General features: G+C 36.2%; 1 protein-coding gene across 9 annotated transcripts in view; it reads left to right on the top strand.

Moving 5' to 3' along the window:
- OPA1 (optic atrophy 1 (autosomal dominant)) overlaps window positions 1-20,743 on the top strand; it is a 96,777-nt gene that overhangs the window by 30,598 nt on the left and 45,436 nt on the right. For all 9 annotated transcript variants that reach the window (XM_011961224.1, XM_011961220.1, XM_011961223.1 and 6 more), the window contains 13 exons: window positions 3,108-3,212; window positions 4,895-4,981; window positions 5,641-5,754; window positions 10,468-10,548; window positions 10,668-10,742; window positions 11,067-11,138; window positions 11,222-11,321; window positions 11,666-11,796; window positions 13,253-13,325; window positions 13,428-13,500; window positions 14,770-14,885; window positions 15,786-15,850; window positions 16,522-16,598. In XM_011961224.1, coding sequence (XP_011816614.1) covers window positions 3,108-3,212; window positions 4,895-4,981; window positions 5,641-5,754; window positions 10,468-10,548; window positions 10,668-10,742; window positions 11,067-11,138; window positions 11,222-11,321; window positions 11,666-11,796; window positions 13,253-13,325; window positions 13,428-13,500; window positions 14,770-14,885; window positions 15,786-15,850; window positions 16,522-16,598 — 1,169 coding nt within the window. The remainder of the gene's footprint in view (window positions 1-3,107; window positions 3,213-4,894; window positions 4,982-5,640; window positions 5,755-10,467; window positions 10,549-10,667; window positions 10,743-11,066; window positions 11,139-11,221; window positions 11,322-11,665; window positions 11,797-13,252; window positions 13,326-13,427; window positions 13,501-14,769; window positions 14,886-15,785; window positions 15,851-16,521; window positions 16,599-20,743) is intronic.

Here is a 20,743-nt window from a genome sequence, read left to right as displayed (position 1 = left end):
GTCTCTACTAAAAATACAAAAAATTAGCCAGGCATGGTGGTGGGCACCTGTAGTCCCAGCTACTCGGGAGGCTGAGGCAGGACAATGGTGTGAACCCAGGAGGCGGAGCTTGCAGTGTGCGCAGATGGCACCACTGCACTCCAGCCTGGGCGACAGAGCGAGACTCCATCTTAAAAAAAAAAAAAAAAAAAATTTGCCCTATCACTCAATCATCAGTTTTTCTATGTAAGTAACACTGACATGCATTAATTAACTTAGTTTTTAAAGTTCAAAGAGTTACTGTCAGCTGGGCATGGTGGCTCATGCCTGTAATCCTAGCACTTTGGGAGACTGAGGCAAGAGGATTGCTTGAGCCCAGGAGTTTGAGACCAGCTTGGGCAACCCAGAGAAACCCCGTATCTACAAAAAATTTTTTAAAAATTAGCCAGGTGTGTGGTTTGTGCCTGTAGTCCTAGCAACTGGGAGGCTAAGGTGGGAGGGTCACTTGAGCCCCAGGAGGTCAAGGCTACTGTGAGCCATAATTGCTCCCTGGCCAACAGAGCAAGACCCTGTCTGGAAGAAAAAGAAAAAAAGAAAAAGAGTTAATCTTGGATCTCTTTTTTGTGAAAAAGTGGAACAAGTACAAGTTGAGTATCTCTTATCTGAAATGCTTGGGGCCAGCATATTTTGGATTTCAGATTTTTGAATTAGGGATAATCAATCTGTAGTGTATTTTGAGTCACAGGTTTCTTTGGTATCTATTTATTGAGTCTCAAACCTCACTGTACACTAGACTCAACTGTGCTCTGAGTGGCGCTATATCTATGTTTTTAAGGCTTCCTAGCCAGGCGATCCCAGTCTGCAACCAGGGGTAAGAATCATTGGTCACAAAGCACAGCCTCTGGAGCACATTAGAAATGCACATTCTTGACCCCGTCCCATACCTACTGAAGAATCAGAAACTCTGGGAGTGAAACCCAGCAATCCGTTTTTAAAAGCCCTCAAGGTAATTCTGATGCATTCTAAAGTTTGAGAATTACTGTTCTAGAGCTTTGAGAGACGGCCAAATAGCACATCTCTTCAGGATGGCTACAGATTGGCTTCTGTACCAAAGAATGTTTCCATCCCCAGAAAATGTAGACCCCAAAATTGATTTGTGTTTACAAAGAAATGAGTCAGTGGAAATTCAACCCTCTTATATATCCCTTGATATAAACCCTTCAATTTGTGCAGCTGTAATTGTCAGCCACTAGGCACTGATAGGCTGTACTATGGAGAATTCACTGGGTTTTCTGTATCAATGATATCCAATAGAAATATGTAAGCCACCTGCGTAATTTTTAATTTTTACATTAAAAAATGGTAAAAAAGAAACGTGGAATTAGTTTTAATAATATATTTAGCCTAGTCTATCCCAGATAGTATCATTTCAACATGTGATCAGTATAAAAAATATTAATGAGGTGTTTTACACTTACAGCACAATCTCACTCCAGACCAGCCACATTTCAGGTGCTTGATAACTACATGTGGCTAGTAGTTGCCATATTAAACAACACAGATCTAATCCTTAGGTACTACCACAATGTTGTTATATATACTATTACTAAATATAAATGAATAAGTTTATGTAAAAATATGTTCATACTAGAGTCTAGCCAGTAGTTCTGTCTCATACTATGTATGTGTTCAATTATGTATGCGTTCTCTTAATTTGGCTTGAGTTGGACTTTCTGTAAGGATAGAACCATGATTTCCTGTTACTTACTTTGTTCTTGAAAGATTCCAATAAACTAAAAAAAGTGTAAGGAATATTTTCTATTGTAAAAGGTATGATATTATAAGTTGGACATAAACATTCTGCTGTTTGTAGGAAGGGGTTATTTTTAATAGCTTTCTCTGTATTGTTAATGTTTTGAGAAGAAATAAAAGCTGGGAAGACAAATTAGAAAGGATCAGATTTATTTGAGAAGGAAAATGTGTAGCCAAGCAACTACTTGACCAAAAAAAAAAACCTGTTTAGACATACTAGTTTTCTTTAAAATTGTTTTTATATCATTATTTTGTGTGTGTGTGTCAAATAGTTGCTTGACTACACATTTTCCTTCTCAAATAAATTTGATCCTTTCTAATTGGTCTTCCCAGCTTTTTTTGTCTTTGCCAGGCTGGAATGCAGTGGTGCAATCTTGAGTCACTGCAACCTCTGCCTCCTGGGTTAGCGATTCTCCTGCCTTAGCTTCCTGAGTAGCTGGGACTACAGGCGCCCGCCACGATGCCCAGCTAATTTTTGTATTTTTAGTAGAGACAGGGTTTTACCATGTTATCCAGGATGGTCTCGATCTCTTGGCCTTGTTATCTGCCCACCTTGGCCTCCCAAAGTGCTGGGATTACAGGCGTGAGCCTCTGCGCTCAGCCTATATCATTCTTTTAAATATTAATATATTATCTCTGGACACGGAAACACAACAAAACATAGAAGAGTTTGAGCCTCTGACAGACCTCTATTCACAACCCTGCTTCTCTACTAGGTGACCTTGGGCAGGCTGTCAGATATTCCTTGCTCTTTATTCCTAGTCTGTGTAATTCCTGCTTTATGGGGTTTTTGTGAAGGCTAAGGGAGTTAATGCATTTGCAACACTTACTAAGGAGTCTGTCACATAATGCATGCTTGGGTACTGCTAGCTATTATTATTTTATAGCATCTTAATTAAAACATAAAGTAATGCGAAGAAAGGGAAGAATTTGAATTTTTGTCAAATGGCCCTGTAATGTGAAGACTTAAAATTTTGGTATAATAGGAAATATTCCCTTCTAGAATGTACTTAAGAACTGCTTGTTTAAATTCTTACATTTTTAGTATTTCAGAATTATTTTTTCATTGTGAGTAGCAAGGAGTTTTCCAAATGAAATTCTTAATTATGATAGAAAATTACTATTATTTCCACTTTTTGTAAGAGATAATAATCATTGTTTATTTTATTCCCAATGTTTTCATAGATGCTTTTAAAATGTAATACATTTTAAATAGGAGATATGACTTCCATATTTTGGAAGATTTTAATTTAGACTTCATACTATTTGATAACCCATCTTTTTCTTATATAGTTACACTTATTATTTTGTTGCAGTTAAAGTATCAGAGAATCTTGGAACGATTAGAAAAGGAGAACAAAGAATTGAGAAAATTAGTATTGCAGAAAGATGACAAAGGCATTCATCATAGAAAGCTTAAGGTATTCTAAGTTTATCTTGTTTATTCTCAAAACTTTACTGCTTAGCATTGTGTGTTCATCAGTACCAGGTTTTAAGGAGCTGTAAAGTATGCTGTCATCCTTTTCTTTCTAACCTAATGTCCTTGGAGGATGGAAGATCTCTTCCTATATTAACACATTTTAAAAGTTGTAGTCTCCAAATGCTTGTTTTATACTATGCCCATAAAATCTTTACACTTTTAAGAGTTATTTCATGTGAATTGGTTTATTTTTCTGAAATATCTAGTTTATCTCTAGGTTTAACTTTTACATAAAATTTTATATAAAATCAGAATTGTTAATTGATTGACATGTAAGTGACTTATCATCATTGCTTTACTTGTATGCCAGTGAATGATTAGACCACTTTCTTCAGTTTTTAAAAAATTAACACTTTTCTTCTAAGGAGAGCTTTCTTAGCCATTTTAAAGAATTTTTGAAAAAGTATGTGCTGGTATTGTTACCATCAGCACATTGGTGAACTTATTCATCAATAAATTGAGTCTTACTATTCCCCACCAAACTAAGCCATATGTGCTAAATTGAATTGAAACAATTGTTTAACTTAAATCTCATATAAGTAAGCAGGGTTTATAGCAAAACTGCAGTAAATCATGGCATATACATTCTGTAGTCACGGTACAAAGATAATATTATAGTTCTAGCTTAACAAACATGCATTAGCAGCTTTGACTCTAAATCATGACTGCACAAAACAGATCGATAACATGACTGTTTACAAGTGGCACTTAGAACTGAGAAAAGTCATTTCCAAGTGCTAATATATGTTGAGTTTACCTCAAAAACAGTATTTTCTCTCAAAATGCAGTGGCAATGAACATTTTTTGTTTATTTTTGGGTGGGTGGGTTGGCAATTGCTTGCCATTTAATTTTTTTAGGGATTAAGAAATGAAAGGAACCTTAAGCCATCATTTTGCTCCTGCCTTAGCATTGAAACTTATCCATAATGTTTAAATGCTTGATGGTACCCATTTTTTTAGGCCTGTTTTTTTTGTTGTTGTTCATTCATTCATCAAATAATTACGTGAAGCTTGTTACGTGCAATACAAGGCACCACGTTCTATTCTGATTCTACAGCAAGAAACGATACAGGATATTTGCCCTTGCTACACTCGTATTTCAGCCTGCCCAGTTGTCAGTGGATACTTAACCACTCTTACTGGTTTAGCAGTCTTCCTGGTTTATCCTTTATTCAGATGTTTGCTTGCACGTGCTCTCTATCCTCTCCCCTCTTTCTCTCTCATGCATGTCTCAAACTTAGCAAAGAATAATGTCATTGTCAGTTGGTTACCTGACCACCTTATTTTGCTTTTTGGTGCTAATGGTCTTTCCTTGCATTCAGTATTAGCTCATCAGTATTAAGTAATAATTTCCATCTTATTTAATGAGAATGTTAGGAAATCCTGAATTAATTAACTTTATTAAATCATTGTATCTAAATAAAATAAACTGAATGATAAATGGACTTTTAATCTGTACTATTTTAGTTTTTACTATGAGGATGTATTTATGTAATTTGAGAAATCAATACAATGATTATGGAAATTTCAATTTGAATTTATCATTTTTTTCTCTTGACACATCTGTTGTGTTTTTTCTGTACTTTCACTGTTTTATATTATAATTTTTTAAAATTTTTACAGAAATCTTTGATTGACATGTATTCTGAAGTTCTTGATGTTCTCTCTGATTATGATGCCAGTTATAATACACAAGATCATCTACCACGGGTATGTGAAAAATTGATAGTGAACTTGCCAATTAGCAAAAAAAGAAGCAGCTTAGCTTCTTAAAAATTATGTGTATATATGTACACATACACATATATACATACTGGAGGTAGGCATTTATATTTTTGATATAATCTTACATGTTCCAAGTAATGTTTTAAGCAGTATTATTTGACTATTTTAGTTCATTATAAATATTAATAAATATAAGTACTTTATGAGTTACTATATGTGTTATGAAGGAAGATATTTGTGTTATATAGTCATAATATTTGTAATAAATACTGAACAGTGGATTAAATTAGCCATATGCGTGAAATTTAACCTTATAGAATTGAAAATGTGTTTGTAAAGAGTAAACTAGCTATGGAAAAGACTTATGGAAGGTTAACAACCTGGGTTTAGAAACAGTGGTTTAAATTAGCACAAGTTTTTAAAATAAAATTAGGCTGTAAATAGTGGATCTAGTTACTGTTCTGCTGTTCCTATTTTCCATGTGCATACTTGTATCAATCTTTTTTTTACGGATTTTAAAACATTTTTTTCACCTGTACAAATTTTAAAAGACTAAAAAAACCTCAGAGCAGCATTACAAATAGGTTTAAATTTTAATTTGGTATCAGAAAAATATGAGTAAGTGTTCTTCGTTTTGTGGGAAGGTTGTTGTGGTTGGAGATCAGAGTGCTGGAAAGACTAGTGTGTTGGAAATGATTGCCCAAGCTCGAATATTCCCGAGAGGATCTGGGGAGATGATGACACGTTCTCCAGTTAAGGTAAGAAAATAGGCCGTCTCAATGAGGTTCCTTAGGAGAGTAACCACTTCAATGAGATCTGTTCATTGTGTTGAAATGAAGACTTTTAACCAAAGAAAGAATTGATACATAGCGTTTGGAATGATCCCTAGTGTGGAAATCAGTAGGAGGCACAGCCAGGAGGCCAGTGTGGCAGGAGCTGAGTGAGGGGAGAGTGGTAGGAGAGGATGTCAGAGACCCAGTTGGGAGGCCTTTGGATTTTATTCTGAATAAGATAAGAGAGAAGTTAAGAAAATGAGAATATCGGAAGTGGAGTCAATGAATATAGATAATTTTCTAGTTTTATTGTGACAAAAGAGCAGAGAAATGAGGCAGTAGCAATTGAATATTGTTGGATTAAGGGAAGGTTTTTAACCTTTTTCCTGTTTAGAAAAAAAAGTGCAGCTCACTACCAGTGCTTATTTAATTTTACGTAAACACACTCTTTGAAGCTGAAGCAAATCTGACTAATTTTCAATGTGAAAATAAAATATAAAAACTGTTCTTAGAGTTATTTCTAAACAGTACTAACATCAGAATCATCTCAATCATCAGAATGTCTGTTTTTTAAAAGTCAGATTTATCAGATGAATCTTTGGCCAACAACTTTTTGAGAATGATGTAAACATCACATATAGGAATTCTACGTTTTCTAGGATTTGACATTTTCAGCTATTGAAAATTACTATATTTTGTAAATGGAAATACTCCTACTAAAAACAGAATGCTTTCAATAGAATGATGCCTGTTGTTTCCGAAGTCAGTATACTAGAGCTATGCGAAAATCATAATAAAAGGGAGAAGATATTTTACGGCAGAGTTGTCTTGGGGCAAACGCTGCAGCTGCAAGCGCTACTGGCGAGTATTGTCGGAGCAAGTGGGAAAAGGGTTGAAGATTTTTATATGCTGATTATAATGATTTAATAGAGGGTGGAAATGATGCAGGAAAGAGGGAAAATTGCAAGAGCAAAGTGACTGAGGTGAAGGAGATTGCAGCTTGGTGTGCTAGTCCATATCTGGGCGCACTGACAGTTTCTCCATGGTCATAGGAAGAAGGCATGGGGCTGCAGAGTCTTTCATTGAACAGGTATTTACGGAGTGCTTAATGTGTACCAGCAGCGTTCTAGGCAATATGTTCGTAAACAGCAACAACAAAGAAGATCCTTTCTATAATGGAGGGTATGTTCTAGCAGAGGGAGACAGACAATAGATAATAAATATAATACATGACTGCATAGTATGTTAGAAGACAATAGTGTTGTACAAAAAGAAAAAGTAGAACCAGGCAAGGAGAATGGGGGTGCCAGGGTATTCATAGATTGCATTGATAAGGTGGCGTTTGAACCAAGATTTGCAGAAAGTGAGGGAGTAGTCATTTAGATATCCTGTGTTCAGCAGGGAGAATAGCTGATGCAAAGCCTCTGAGGTGGTTGTGTGGCTGTCATGTTCAAGGAATAACACAGAGGCCTGTGTGGCCGGATCGGAGTGAAGAGCTAGCCATGGTCGGGGCGAATGATGACATTAGAGGAATAATGGAGAGCAGGGAGGAGCAGATCAATAAGGCCTTATAGGCCATTGTGCAGACTTCCGTTTTATTTTAAGTAAAATGAGGAGCCAGTGCAGGATTTTGAGCAAAGTAGTAACAGTGCCTTTTAAAAGGCTGCTCTTTTGAAAATAGTTACAGGCAAGATGTAGAACCAGGGAGTCCAGGCTACTGGAGTATCCAGGTGATAATTTAGCTAGGGAAGTAGCAGTTAAAGTGATAAGAAATGGATAGATTATAAATGTATTTTGAAAGTAGAATTAACAGGATTTCTTGACAGGTTTGATATGGAGAAGGGAGAGAAGAAAAGCGATGGGGAGAGAGAGAGAATGTGTCAGTCATCAGTGATGGCTCCAGGGTTTGTAGCCTGAACAGATTAAAGGATGTAGTTTGCATGGAAGTCTGTCAGTGGATCAAGTTTGGGGGAAGAAGATCAGGGGTTCAGTTTTGGACTTGCTGAGTGGTGATAACAAGCAGTTGGGTATAACAGTTTAGACAGAGTTCTGGGCCAGAGACATACATTTAGGAGTCATGATCAACTATCTAAAAGTAGTATTTAAAGTCATGATCTTACTGGAGTGAGTAGTGATAGATCAAGGGAGTGAGTAGAGATAGAGAAGACACAGAAGCAAGCAGTGTATTCTGGGCACTCTGAACATTAAGATGTTGAGGGAAGAGAACATAACAAAGGAATGTATGAAGGCACAACCGGTGTAATAAGAGGGAAAGCAGAGCAGTGCAGTGCACGCAAAGTGGGGTGAAGAAATATGGAGGAGGAGGGAGTGATAAGTGAGGTCACATGCTGCTGATCCATCAAGGAAGGTGAAGACAGAAACCAGTCATTGAGTTCACCAGTGGAGGCAAGAAAGGGAACGTGTGGAAGTTTCCTTCTGATTTCTTCTCCTTACTCAGTGAAATACTAAGCTGAATGATCAGCTCTTAATTAGAAAGGAGAAGAGATTGATGACTGAGGCAGAAAGAAAAAGTGAAGTCTTTTAAGAGATTCTGGTGACTCTAGGAGTGAATCAGTGGAGGAAGTCAAGTGATATTAGGATTGCTGAGTTGGACTGAAGTCCCTTTAAGTTCTGTGGACATACATTTTAAATGAATCTGTATGATTGTGGTTTTTTTTTCATGTTCAGCTGGTGGGGGTAGGTGTAGAGTAATTGAAAAATTGAAATTACCAAGAATTATGGCAAGAATAGTGGAAGAAAGACAGTGAGGTTGATGCTGAAATCTTCAAGAAATGAAATCTGTTTACAAATGCAACAGGACATGGGCAGCCTAGTGTGATTCATCCAAATTGCACTTTTGTGGGTCTAGCTATGAATTGAACCGTGTTATGTGTTACTAGTTGTTCTGTGTGGTACTGCATGAACGTACCAGACTTTACATACCCATTTTACTATCGATGGGAATTTGGGGTACATCTAACCTAGAGAAAAAAACAAAATGGACCTTAGACTACATCTCATATCATGTTCAATAATCAGTTGTAAAAACATGGGAAAGAAACCCACCTTTTACATTGTTACTAGCACCCTAATTATAGAGGCTGTGGATGATATTTCAAGAAGGAATTAATTTTGTTTTGGCAGGCAGAGTGTGAACAGGTTTCCTTGAAACAGGTGAGGCTGGTCTCTTTCCCATTTGTCATTGGTCCCTTAGTGTTTACTAGAGCTTCTCCTTGACCAACCCTGAATTCCAGTGTTTTGCTTCCCCAGAGCAGTGAAAGTGTCAGAATCCCAACTTAGCATTTTAACCTCCTTAGCAGCTTCTTTCTGCTTGGTTTCTTAATATGTGAATGCCTGGAAAGGAAATTGTGCACAGGATGTAGGGTTTCGTTGTGGAGGTTTATTTCTGCAGTCCGTTTTTCTTTGGGATTGTGGTACCTTAAGACGTGACTGCTTGATAACTCTGAACTCCAGTCTTGTCTACTCAACCCAGTGACACTGCTACACATTTTAAGTTTTTCTCTTGGGCCTTTGCCCTGTGCTACAAATCAGCAAATCCTCTGCTGGAAAATAGCTACAGGAAAAGCCTTCCAAAATCCTTTGGGATTCTGGACACTTAGGCTGGCCACTATGGTTGCTTTCAAACAGCTGTTTATTGTTTTTTAATCTAGCCTGTTTAGCTAATCTCAGTAGAAGGAGTTGTGTAGAAAAGTGGCAGTTAGACGTTTAGAAGTTCTTGTGAAACCACTGACTGTTAATATATATTGCTATAACATTTCTTGGCCAGGTGCGTTGGCTCATGCCTGTAATCCCAGCACTTTAGGAGGCCAAGGAGGGCGGATCACCTGAGGTCAGGAGTTCAAGACCAGCCTGGCCAACGTGACGAAACCCTGTCTCTACTAAAAGTACAAAAATTAGCCAGGCATGGTGGTGGGCGTCTGTAATCCCAGCTACTTGGGAGGCTAAGGGAGGAGAATCACTTGAAACCAGGAGGCTGAGATTGCAGTGAGCCGAGATCACGCGACTACACCCCAGCCTGGGTGACAGAATGAAACTCCATCTCAAAACAAACACAAAAACAAACAAAACAAAATTTCTTTCCCAAATATCACTCCTTGAGTGAAGCCTATCGTAGCTCCCTTATAGTCAGTTCCATTCTCTTCTGTGGCACTCTAGGTTTTGCCACTGTCTTCTGTTATGTCTGTGTATATTTCTCCCAGCATGTAGTGAGGTCTAAAACCGGGACAGTCAGCTCTGTGTTTCCCCACCTACAACACCTGACACACAGTTCAGTCTCTATAGATGTTGAATGAATGAATTGTCCTTTACCTAAATTCATCTTTGAAGTTAAATGCAAGGTTTCCTTTTAGTGTTTTAGAGAGATGATTTTGGGCTTAGTGCTGTGTATAACCTTGACTGGGGAAAGAAAGGCAGCAGCATTTTAGGTCATAAGAGATAAAAGGAACCAGCATTCTTGTTGGGAAATCGCAACATGTGTGACATATGTACAAACAGTACAAATACAAAATTATTGTCTTCTCAGAACTACCATGTTGACAACTTCAGGGGGTGTGCCAGCAGTAGTGTCAAGAGACTCTTGGATTTGTGCAATGCAGTAGCCCTGTCTAGACGACGTAAGGGCTGTGGGAATAGTAATTGTAAGTGTATCGTTACATCTCAGTTTTCTGTTACTATCAGGTGACTCTGAGTGAAGGTCCTCACCATGTGGCCTTATTTAAAGATAGTTCTCGGGAGTTTGATCTTACCAAAGAAGAAGATGTAAGTAAAATTCATCTAAGGTTGGTATGTGTAATTTTATAACCTGGATGAGCTTATAAAAGACAATTACAGAACATTTGTGAATTAAGATTTTCTTAGAATTTTGTGTTTTCCATTAGCTTGCAGCATTAAGACATGAAATAGAACTTCGAATGAGAAAAAATGTGAAAGAAGGCTATACCGTTAGCCCTGAGGTAAGGGTTGCAATTCATTTCAGTGACATTTTGTGGAAATTAAATGTTTATGATTTCAGATAAATCATAACTTGGTATCGATGTTTAGATTGCTGCTATTCCAAGATATGTAGAGCTTTTTAAAAAAAAATCCAAATAATGTGTCATTTTGTGGGTAATTTTCCAGAATAATTACTTTTAGGATCAGAGAAAGAATGCCATTTTTGTGAACATCTTATCTGAATGGATGAGATACAGAATTTGCAGAATATATTTCACCAAAAAAATTCTTAACAAATTCCCCCCAAAATTTAGCAGTATTTTATTTTTATTTTTCCTGAATAGACCATATCCTTAAATGTAAAAGGCCCTGGACTACAGAGAATGGTACTTGTTGACTTACCAGGTGTGATTAATGTAAGTATATACAAAACATGTATTTTATTTTATTCCTGTTGTGTGAAGCATTTATAATGACATTTAAAACCTTTTTCTTTAAGACTGTGACATCAGGCATGGCTCCTGACACAAAGGAAACTATTTTCAGTATCAGCAAAGCTTACATGCAGAATCCTAATGCCATCATACTATGTATTCAAGGTAAATCACATCAAAAGATTTTAATGTACTGATATATTTTCTTCTTTAGCAATCCAAGCTTTGCATTAGTTTGCATTATGTAAACATACAAGATAAATGCATTTTTTGCCTTCTCTTCTTATTCATTTTATTAGCAAATAAAATCAAAGTTGAAATTATTTTGATAAGTTTTACATAAGCATCATTGAAATTTTTATTGGCTAGGATTTCTTTTTAGTAAATAACGTAAATGTATTAAAATCTTTCTTGCTATAATGTAGGCACAGGGGTATAATTTGTGCCAAGTTTTAAAAATCTACTTTACATCTTAAAATTCCACAGTGTCATTTTTTTATTTTTTTCAGACGGATCTGTGGATGCTGAGCGCAGTATTGTTACAGACTTGGTCAGTCAAATGGACCCTCATGGAAGGAGAACCATATTCGTTTTGACCAAAGTAGACCTGGCAGAGAAAAATGTAGCCAGTCCAAGCAGGGTGAGATCAAATTCTTTGTTACGAGCATAGATTCTTTGTAAAAGCTCCAGCTGTGATAGGGATTGGTTATTTAAAAAAAAAAAAAAAAAGCAAACAAACAACAAAAAAACACCTTACAACTAAGATTTATTACAATGAAAGGATAAAGCAAAGTCACAAAAGGAAATGGCACATGGTATGAAGTCTGAAGGAAACCAGGCTCACATTCCCACTAGTTCACTCCCAGTAGACTCACATAGGGCACATTTAATTCCTCCAACAACAAGCTGCTTGTTAGAGACTCAGCTCCTAAGGTTTTCACTGGAGGTTAGTCATTTCGGCACCCTCATGTACCAAAATTATTTCATACTCCCAACAGGAAAGTGTATGTTATAATTAAACCACATTACTTGAGTAGTGAGCCATTGTTATGTAGGGAAAGGTTTATATCAGTGTAGGGAACTGTTTAACATTTAAGTTTTCAGATACCAGCCAAAGGCAGGCAGGCAGGCCTTTTTAAGGGTAGTAGTCTCAGGCCTGCTGTGTTAACCCTTTTCCAGGTAGCCCCCATAACCTCTGCTCTGCCTTAGTTTTAAGGGTAAGGCCTGCCATGGCATTAATGGTTCTGATATGGAGAAGGGGAGAAGTGAGGTAGAAACAAATTTCTGTGGCCTCCTCCCCATCTTTTTCATTCCTTTCATTTCTTTCAACTGTGGGATAGTGAGTTTATATTTCTTCCGAGATGCAGTTGAAGCTTATTTCAGTCCTTTTTGTATAAAAGATTCAGCATTAGCTTAGGTGTAACTGATTCTCATCCCATTATTAATCTGAATGGGCTTCATGGGGTAGAAACTCTAACATATGTGAAAGATCTCTGTGCAAATATGCATTTTTCTGGGTACATAGTCTATGTTTTTTTGTTTCTTTTTTTAATCACATTTAGAAATGGATTTTTGATCCTAAAAAAGTTGAGAACCAGTGGATCCAAATATTAAAAAGAAGAAGGTGGGAGGGGAGGAAGGAATAAAAGAAGACAATCCAGCTTGGTCAGAATTTAGATGTTTAAACAAAGTATGGAAAAATAATAATAGCTACCATTTATTGAGTGCTTCCTGCCTAGCACTGTGCTAAGTATCATATTGTCCCATAATCTCACCAACCTTTTGGAAAAAATTAAGTTGTTTACTTAAGGTCGCATAACTACTAGGCAGCAGAGTAGAAATTCAAACTAAGGTCTATCTGACTTTAAAGAACTACACATCATTACATGTGTTTTGATAATACATTTTCAATATAGTAAAATTAAATGTAGTTTTTTCAAATAGCAATGGAAAAACATTTTAAATGCTTTTGTGCAGATTTATCTATTTTAACTATATACATGTATAGCATTATTTTGCTTTCTAAATTGTATATTATGCTTTTAAAACTTATGCAAATTATATCTCACATTAATTTTTCCCACTTTTAAAAATAGATTCAGCAGATAATTGAAGGAAAGCTCTTCCCAATGAAAGCTTTAGGTTATTTTGCTGTTGTAACAGGAAAAGGTATGCAAAGATGGGTTATAATAACTTATTTTTAGTTTCTGTCATTTTCAAATAATATAGAGTAATTTTCTTGGTGAAAATTTGACCATCGTTCTTCCCCAGGGAACAGCTCTGAAAGCATTGAAGCTATAAGAGAATATGAAGAAGAGTTTTTTCAGAATTCAAAGCTCCTAAAGTAGGTATCTTGTTAAAACATTTAAACATTTTACAGTAAGAGAGTAGCTTAAATTAAACTGTTTTCACTTAAAATATCAGGTTTTATAACTGTTAGTTTTACATCAGATTTCTAGAATTTTTCCCAAATAGTGAACTGTATCTAATAAACAAGTCCTTAGCTACTTTTTGACAGAATTGAGAGCAGTTTATCACATGGTACAGTACATAGTGGTATGCTTCCTTGGATGTGGACACGGAAAGACAACAAAGATCTCTGCCTCTTACTTTATTTTACTTATAAAGTGGTTTTAGAAAATTGACGCTTTCACTTTTAAATATGTGCACATATTTCTCTTACAATATGAGGAAGGGTTGGAGTGGGGTTGTCAAAGAAGTATCGCTGGATAGATATTGACAGGAGATAAGATAAGCAAAAAGAGCTAAAGACCAGTTGTATTACTGTATCCTAAGACTTTAAATGTTGAGTTTCTGAAAATAGAAAAGTGTGTTTGTTCCTAGGTTAGTATGGTAAGTCAAGATAGTTCTTGCAAACCATAATCTTACGTGCTTTGGGGAGTACACTGACAACATATAGAACTGTGCTGTCTAATATGGTATCACTAGTTTTGTGTAGTTATTAAAATTTAAATTAGTTGGAATTAAATTAATTTCTGGAAGATGGCTTTCTTCATGTTCTTTTTAAAGGCATGGTGGCTCACGCCTGTAATCCCAGTACTTTGGGAGGCGAAGGGGGGTGGATCACTTGAGGTCAGGAGTTTGAGACCAGCCTGTCCAACATGGTGAAACCCCATCTCTACTAAAAATACAAAAAAATTAGCTGGGCGTGGTGGTGCGCACCTGTAACCCCAGCTACTCAGGAGGCTGAGGCGGGAGAATCGCTTGAACCCCGAGGGGGTGGGGGGTGGAGGTTTTAGTGACCCAGGATCACGCCACTGCACTCCAGCCTGGGTGACAGTGCAAGACTCCAGCTCAAAAACATAATAATAAAATAAAAGATAACATTAAATTTAAATTAGTAAAAATTCAATAAAATTAAAAATGCAGTTCCTCAGTTACACTAGCCACACATTTCAAGGGCACAATAACCCAGTGTGCCAGTAGCTACCATATTGGAATGTTTCCCTCATCACATAAATTTTTATTGAACAACACAGGTATAAAAGGTAAGAGTGGCTGTTAGCAAGCACATTCGCAGACTTGGTGGTAATATTGTTGTCCTTTTTGTCGTTTTAATATACTTTAGCTCTTGTTATTTTTTTTTTAATAGGACAAGCATGCTAAAGGCACACCAAGTGACTACAAGAAATTTAAGCCTTGCAGTATCAGACTGCTTTTGGAAAATGGTACGAGAGTCCGTTGAACAACAGGCAGATAGTTTCAAAGGTAAGTTGGATTTTTTAAAGAAACAAACAATTTAAAACATTTTATTGGCTGGCAATCTTTGGCATCCATACCATTCTGTACTTCTTTCCTTTAACAGTTGCTTGGTAGTTCATTTACGATTAGATAATATCTGGAAAATAGAAGAATACAAACCTTAAGTTGTTATACAAGAACAAGATTTTTCCTTTCAGAGGAAACATCTCTAGGAACACATTTGCAGAGTTCAAACAGATTAGAACGTTTGCTAGTGCTTGGAAGTACACAATAAATTATAGAGAATTCAGATTCACCCGGTTGAGGGCAAAGAGAGCAGATCTGTTGGGAAGCAGAGCACTCTGGACTTCATTTACGTGGTACCATTTCCTGAATCAGTGTCATGGTACCATTTCCTGAATCACTTTCCTGCTCAATGTGTTTTATCTGAAGGGAATATATTTGCTTTCCCTTTTCCCATATGTAAATCCTACCTGATCCTACCTATTTATCCCAGTTGTCCCTCTGCAACCTTGTATTACTTTTATTTCCATTTTACAGAAGAGAAAACAGAAGACAGAGTAACTTACCCAGATAACTTAGCCAGTGTCACACACATAGGTAAAAGACCCGGGATTTGCCTGTTGGTGGTACAACTACTGCCATTCTTTCAGCAGCTCTATGGTACTAAGCTTCTTTAGCTGTGTACTAATGGATTTAACATGGAGAAACTAGAATCAGGGAGAATAGTTTTGAAAGCTGTTGCAAAAATGAAATTCTGAGACGTTGAGATCCCAGAGTACTAAGGGGTGATAGGCGCACTCTCAGAAATTCACTTAATACAGAGGACATGTATTTTAACCACTTTAACAACTGCATCTGGAAAGAAGGAGAATCATCAAACTTGAACTTTTCCTTCTTCCTCAGCAACACGTTTTAACCTTGAAACTGAGTGGAAGAATAACTATCCTCGCCTGCGGGAACTTGACCGGGTAATATTTGGATACTCATGTATTTTGTATATATCTTAATTTAATGTTGTGTGCTGACTAAATTTATGTTGAGAGAAAAATCTGATAAGCTAAATTACTTTGGTTTTGACTATAACTACTAATTTGTAAGAATATATCTCTAGGAGCAGTTCTCTCTTACAATAATTTAAATTATTTATTATGTAATATTAAAAACAGGGATTGTAAGATGTCAAAACAAGTGTTGAAAATGTTTTCTGAGAAAGTAATGAATATGCTTTAAAGGTTTTGTAGAATTCGTGTATTCATGTAATTTAGTGGGAATTAAACACTGTTTTTCCTTAATTTTAAAATGCCCATTAGTTAATAAAACACAGCATTAATGTATAGTTACTGATGTTACTAAATCAATATGTATTGATGCTTTCATATAACGTGAACAAGTGTTATGTGAAAAACTGCATTCAACATTGAGAAGGTAGATATTTATGTCAGTTTCTTTGTCCTTATCTGAATAATGTCATTCCTAAAAAAAAGACACTAGAAGTGCATTTTTGCTAGTCACGTGTATTTAAACCCAAATTCAGCCTAGTAGCCTGTCAAAAACCTCCCTTTGGTTACCTCTGAAAATCATGACAGGGTAAATTTACTGTCTTATGGAAATCTTACTTACTTGTATTTATATTGCCTAGAATGAACTATTTGAAAAAGCTAAAAATGAAATCCTTGATGAAGTTATCAGTCTGAGCCAGGTTACACCAAAACATTGGTAAGTATTTGATATTAATCTCTTTTCTGAAGGACTTTACTATATGTGTTATAATGAAATACTAAAACTTAGATTGATAAAGCAGTGATTTATTGTTGCCTTGGCTCATAGGCAAAAACATAATAGTTTTTTTTTTGGCAATATCTAACTACTATTGTAGTCTAACCAGTTGAATTTTTGGAAGATGGTTTTCTTCATGTTCTTTTTAAATCTTGATTCTCTTTGCCTTTTCTTTATCTTATACCTAATAAATACATAATCATAATTTCTGTAAAATCATTTAGGCAAAAGTTTCGTCAAATTGTACTTTAGGTAAATATCAACCTGTCAAAATTGGTTTATAAAGGGAGATCAGTATATATTTTCAACTTCTCCATTCTGAGTAAGAACAGTTAGTGCTTTCTGTACCATGTGGTTAATATGTTATATACAAATCACATTTTGAACTTAATGCTATTAATATTTGAAATTTTTAAAAATAGCAAGTAAATGCACCCTTTTGAAAAATTTTTTATGTTAATCTTTTCTAAAGCAAACTGTTACCTTCAGTTTATGTTTTATGTAAGTTTGGCCATTCCTAAATTCAGTGGAATGAGATATGGTAAAACAAGGTATGTATAAATAGCCTTGACATTTTTGTAGTCACATGTTAATTAACAAATTCCTCAGGCAGAAATTATCATTCTGATGAAGACTGGTATTTTTAAGAATTTATTCTTGGAGCACAACTATCCTCACTGCCATTCATTGTAAATATTTTCTGTACCTAGTCTATTCACTCAGTTAAAGGTTATCAAAAGTGAGCCTTGATAGTGGTATCTAGTCTGTACATTTGAATTCAGCATCACTAGTTTCCTCATCTCAGTGCCCTTTCTTCCTGAGTGGTGAAATCTCTTCTGTCTTCAAGTAGTCCACATTTACCTGTTTTTAATCTCCATTCCTTATCCAAAAAAAGAGATCTGATTTTATCTGTTCTTGTTGATTAATCAAATATTATTATGACACAACTTATGTTTATTTGTATCTTAGCCCAGTTCCATGGCTTCCTGTCAGTCAGCTTTGAAGTTACAAAGAGATACATAGGTTTACAGATTGAATATAATACTAGTTGCCTTGCTAGATTGTATGAGGGTATTTAATGTATATAAAAGTGATATGTAAACTGTAACAACTAATAATGCTGTTTATGGGGAGAAAATGTGGTCCTTCTCTAAATTAATTTTTGGTATCATCAAATGGAAAGGTTAGTTTTGTTTGGACAGAGCAACCCTGAACTCAAAGTATTTCTTCACTAAAGTGAGCCTTGAAAATAAATGTAATTTATTTAATACAAAGGTAACTGAAGAGAATTGCCAAGGGACAATGAACACATACCACCAGATTGCCCATTGAAAAGGCAAGGGTGAGAGCTGGGACATCTGGCTGCTAGAGATTTGTTTGCGTAAGCTGGTGGATCATATATGATTCTCTGTCTTTTTCAGACTGTAGAGGCTGAAAAAATGTTATGCTAACACAAATATAAATCAGAATAGCAGGTCCAAGCCTTGGCTGTTCATACCACATTGAATTCAAGTGCATTACACCCCAAATATTTTCCAAATATTTCATTATTGTGACATAGTTGATGTTATCTTGAAGTTTCTGTTGGTATGTTTTTGCTGAATAATGCCTATGTGATATTTTAGGACAATGCCTAAAATGCTTACAATTATTTAAGTCATAAGACTGTTTGATCTATATTTGGTTATCTGGAAACAGTGTTAAAAGCATTTTATGTCCTAACATGACAGTTTGTTATTTATTTGTAGACATTCCACTGTCCTTTGGTTAAGTTTTAGGAAGGTTATTAGGGGTATAGGTTTGACATATAATACATTGTAGTTGGAAATAGGCTCTCAGCATTTTTACGCTGTGCCTGGTTTTCAGGAATGAATCACTGACATTCAGCAGGAGATATTGATACATCATTAACATCATGTGACCGTCAATGTAGCTACATCTTTTCTAGAAGGATAGCTGGCTAGCTTCACAGAAATACATTTTTTCAAAAAATGCTAGTATGGTACCTTTTTAGAAATTCTCGGACTTCAGAAATCAAAGATTTGTAATATCATAATTTGAGATGTAAAACATGAATAAGTGTTAAGGCAGAGGCAGGAATATGGTAAGGGCCAGGAAATGAGAACAAGAAAGGCGACACAAGTAGCTGTGTACTGTGGCTTTAACATAAATGGGGGTAAGAGGCAGGAGATAAAACAGTCGATGTAAGCAAAATATTAAGTTTATTAGCCATATTCAGAAGCTTAGTATGTATTCCGTAAGCAGTTGGGGGAGGGTGGTCACTGAAGAGGATTAGGTCAGGTTTGCATTTTAGAAAGGTCTTTGTAGTAGGCAAAATGGAATACGGGTGGAGAAGACTGTAAGCAAGGAGGCAGTTGGCTGTTGCAATAATTTAGGCAAGAGGTGATCGTGGCTTAAACTTGAATAGTGAGTGGTAATACAGGTAGAGAAGAGACACTTGTGAGATACTTGAGAGGTTACGTAAAAGATAGAATTTACAGAATTTAGTGATTGTGTAGATAATGAAGAGTCTATTAAATAAAGAGTATGTTTATGTTCAGTAATCACATTGCTGGGAATATATGCAAATAATGATGTATTTGACAAAGATGAACACATAAAACCTTTCACCTTGGTTTTTTTAATAAATGTGAAGAAATGGAAAACAATTTATGTTTCCCATTTGGAATTATGTAGTATTTGGTTTATAAAGAGCAGATTGCTGCTCTATGGATAGAAGTAACCTTTGAAAAGTATAGGATGTTGACATGGAAAACTAAATACAATATGCTTTTAGATTTTAAAAAAAGGATTTATAGAACACTGTATAATTATGAACCATTTGTATGAATACACCCACACAAACAGTTACCTAGACATAATTTTTTTAATAATAAAGCCATAAATAGTGGTTATCTTCTAAAAGAGGAACTACGGGATGCTTCTTACATTTTCTGTATTGGTTGAAATTATTATATGGAATATAATAGTCCTCTACTTTAAAATTTAAAAAAATCCATTTAATTAAAAAAGTATTTCTTTAATTAAAGTGGAATGTAGGTAAAGTTTCTGTAGATAAAGAAGGCAATAAAACTATTACCTTTATTATATTTTGTTAATTATATTTTGTATATTAGTAGAAGTTATCCCTGGTTGATGGCAAAACTTGGAATACAGAAGTCACGTATAATAACACAGAATATAGTACAGGCACGGTGGCTCATGCCTGTAGTCCCAGCACTTTGGGAGGCCCCCATGGGCAGATCACTTGAGCTCAGGAGTTCAAGACCAACCTGGGCAACATGGTGAAAACCCTGTCTCTAATAAAAATACAAAAATTAGTCGGGCATGGTGGTGCACACTTGTAATCCCATATACTTGGGTGGCTGAAACAGGAGAATCGCTTGAACCCAGGAAGTGGAAGTTGCAGTGAGCCGAGATTCGCCACTGCACTGCAGCCTGGATGACAGAGTGAGACCCTGTCTGAAAACAAAACAAAACAAAAAACATAGAATATAGGCTGGGAAAATTGTTAGATGATAGCAGCAAGCAATAAGGTAGCAGATGACGTAACTAGATGGAGTAGCTTCACAGTATAAGGGTTTTTTTTGTTTGTTTTTTTTTTTTGAGATGGAGTCTTGCTCTGTCACCCAGGCTGGAGTGCAGTGGCTGGATCTCAGCTCACTGCAAGCTCCGCCTCCCGGGTTTACGCCATTCTCCTGCCTCAGCCTCCGGAGTAGCTGGGACTACAGGTGCCCGCCACCTCGCCCGGCTAGTTTTTTGTATTTTTAGTAGAGACGGGGTTTCACCATGTTAGCCAGGATGGTCTCGATCTCCTGACCTCGTGATCCTCCCGTCTCGGCCTCCCAAAGTGCTGGGATTACAGGCTTGAGCCACCGCACCCGGCCAGGGTTTTTATATGAGCATTGAGAGCTGATGGTTCACAAGAGAGACTGCGGTGAGGAGGACTTAGCTTCTACTTTCTAACTCTGAAGGCCTTTCAACTACTGAATAGCTTCCTCTCAGCAGAATTTGAGGATGGAGGACAGTCACTTTCCTTAAGGAAAGGTTTGGAGATAAAAAGA

Source organism: Colobus angolensis, unplaced genomic scaffold, assembly GCF_000951035.1.
Source record: "Colobus angolensis palliatus isolate OR3802 unplaced genomic scaffold, Cang.pa_1.0 Scaffold54, whole genome shotgun sequence".
In the NCBI taxonomy this organism is placed as follows: Eukaryota; Metazoa; Chordata; class Mammalia; order Primates; family Cercopithecidae; genus Colobus; species Colobus angolensis.
The sequence above is the reverse complement of the archived record's forward strand: the minus strand, read 5'-3'. Positions and strand labels throughout refer to the sequence as shown.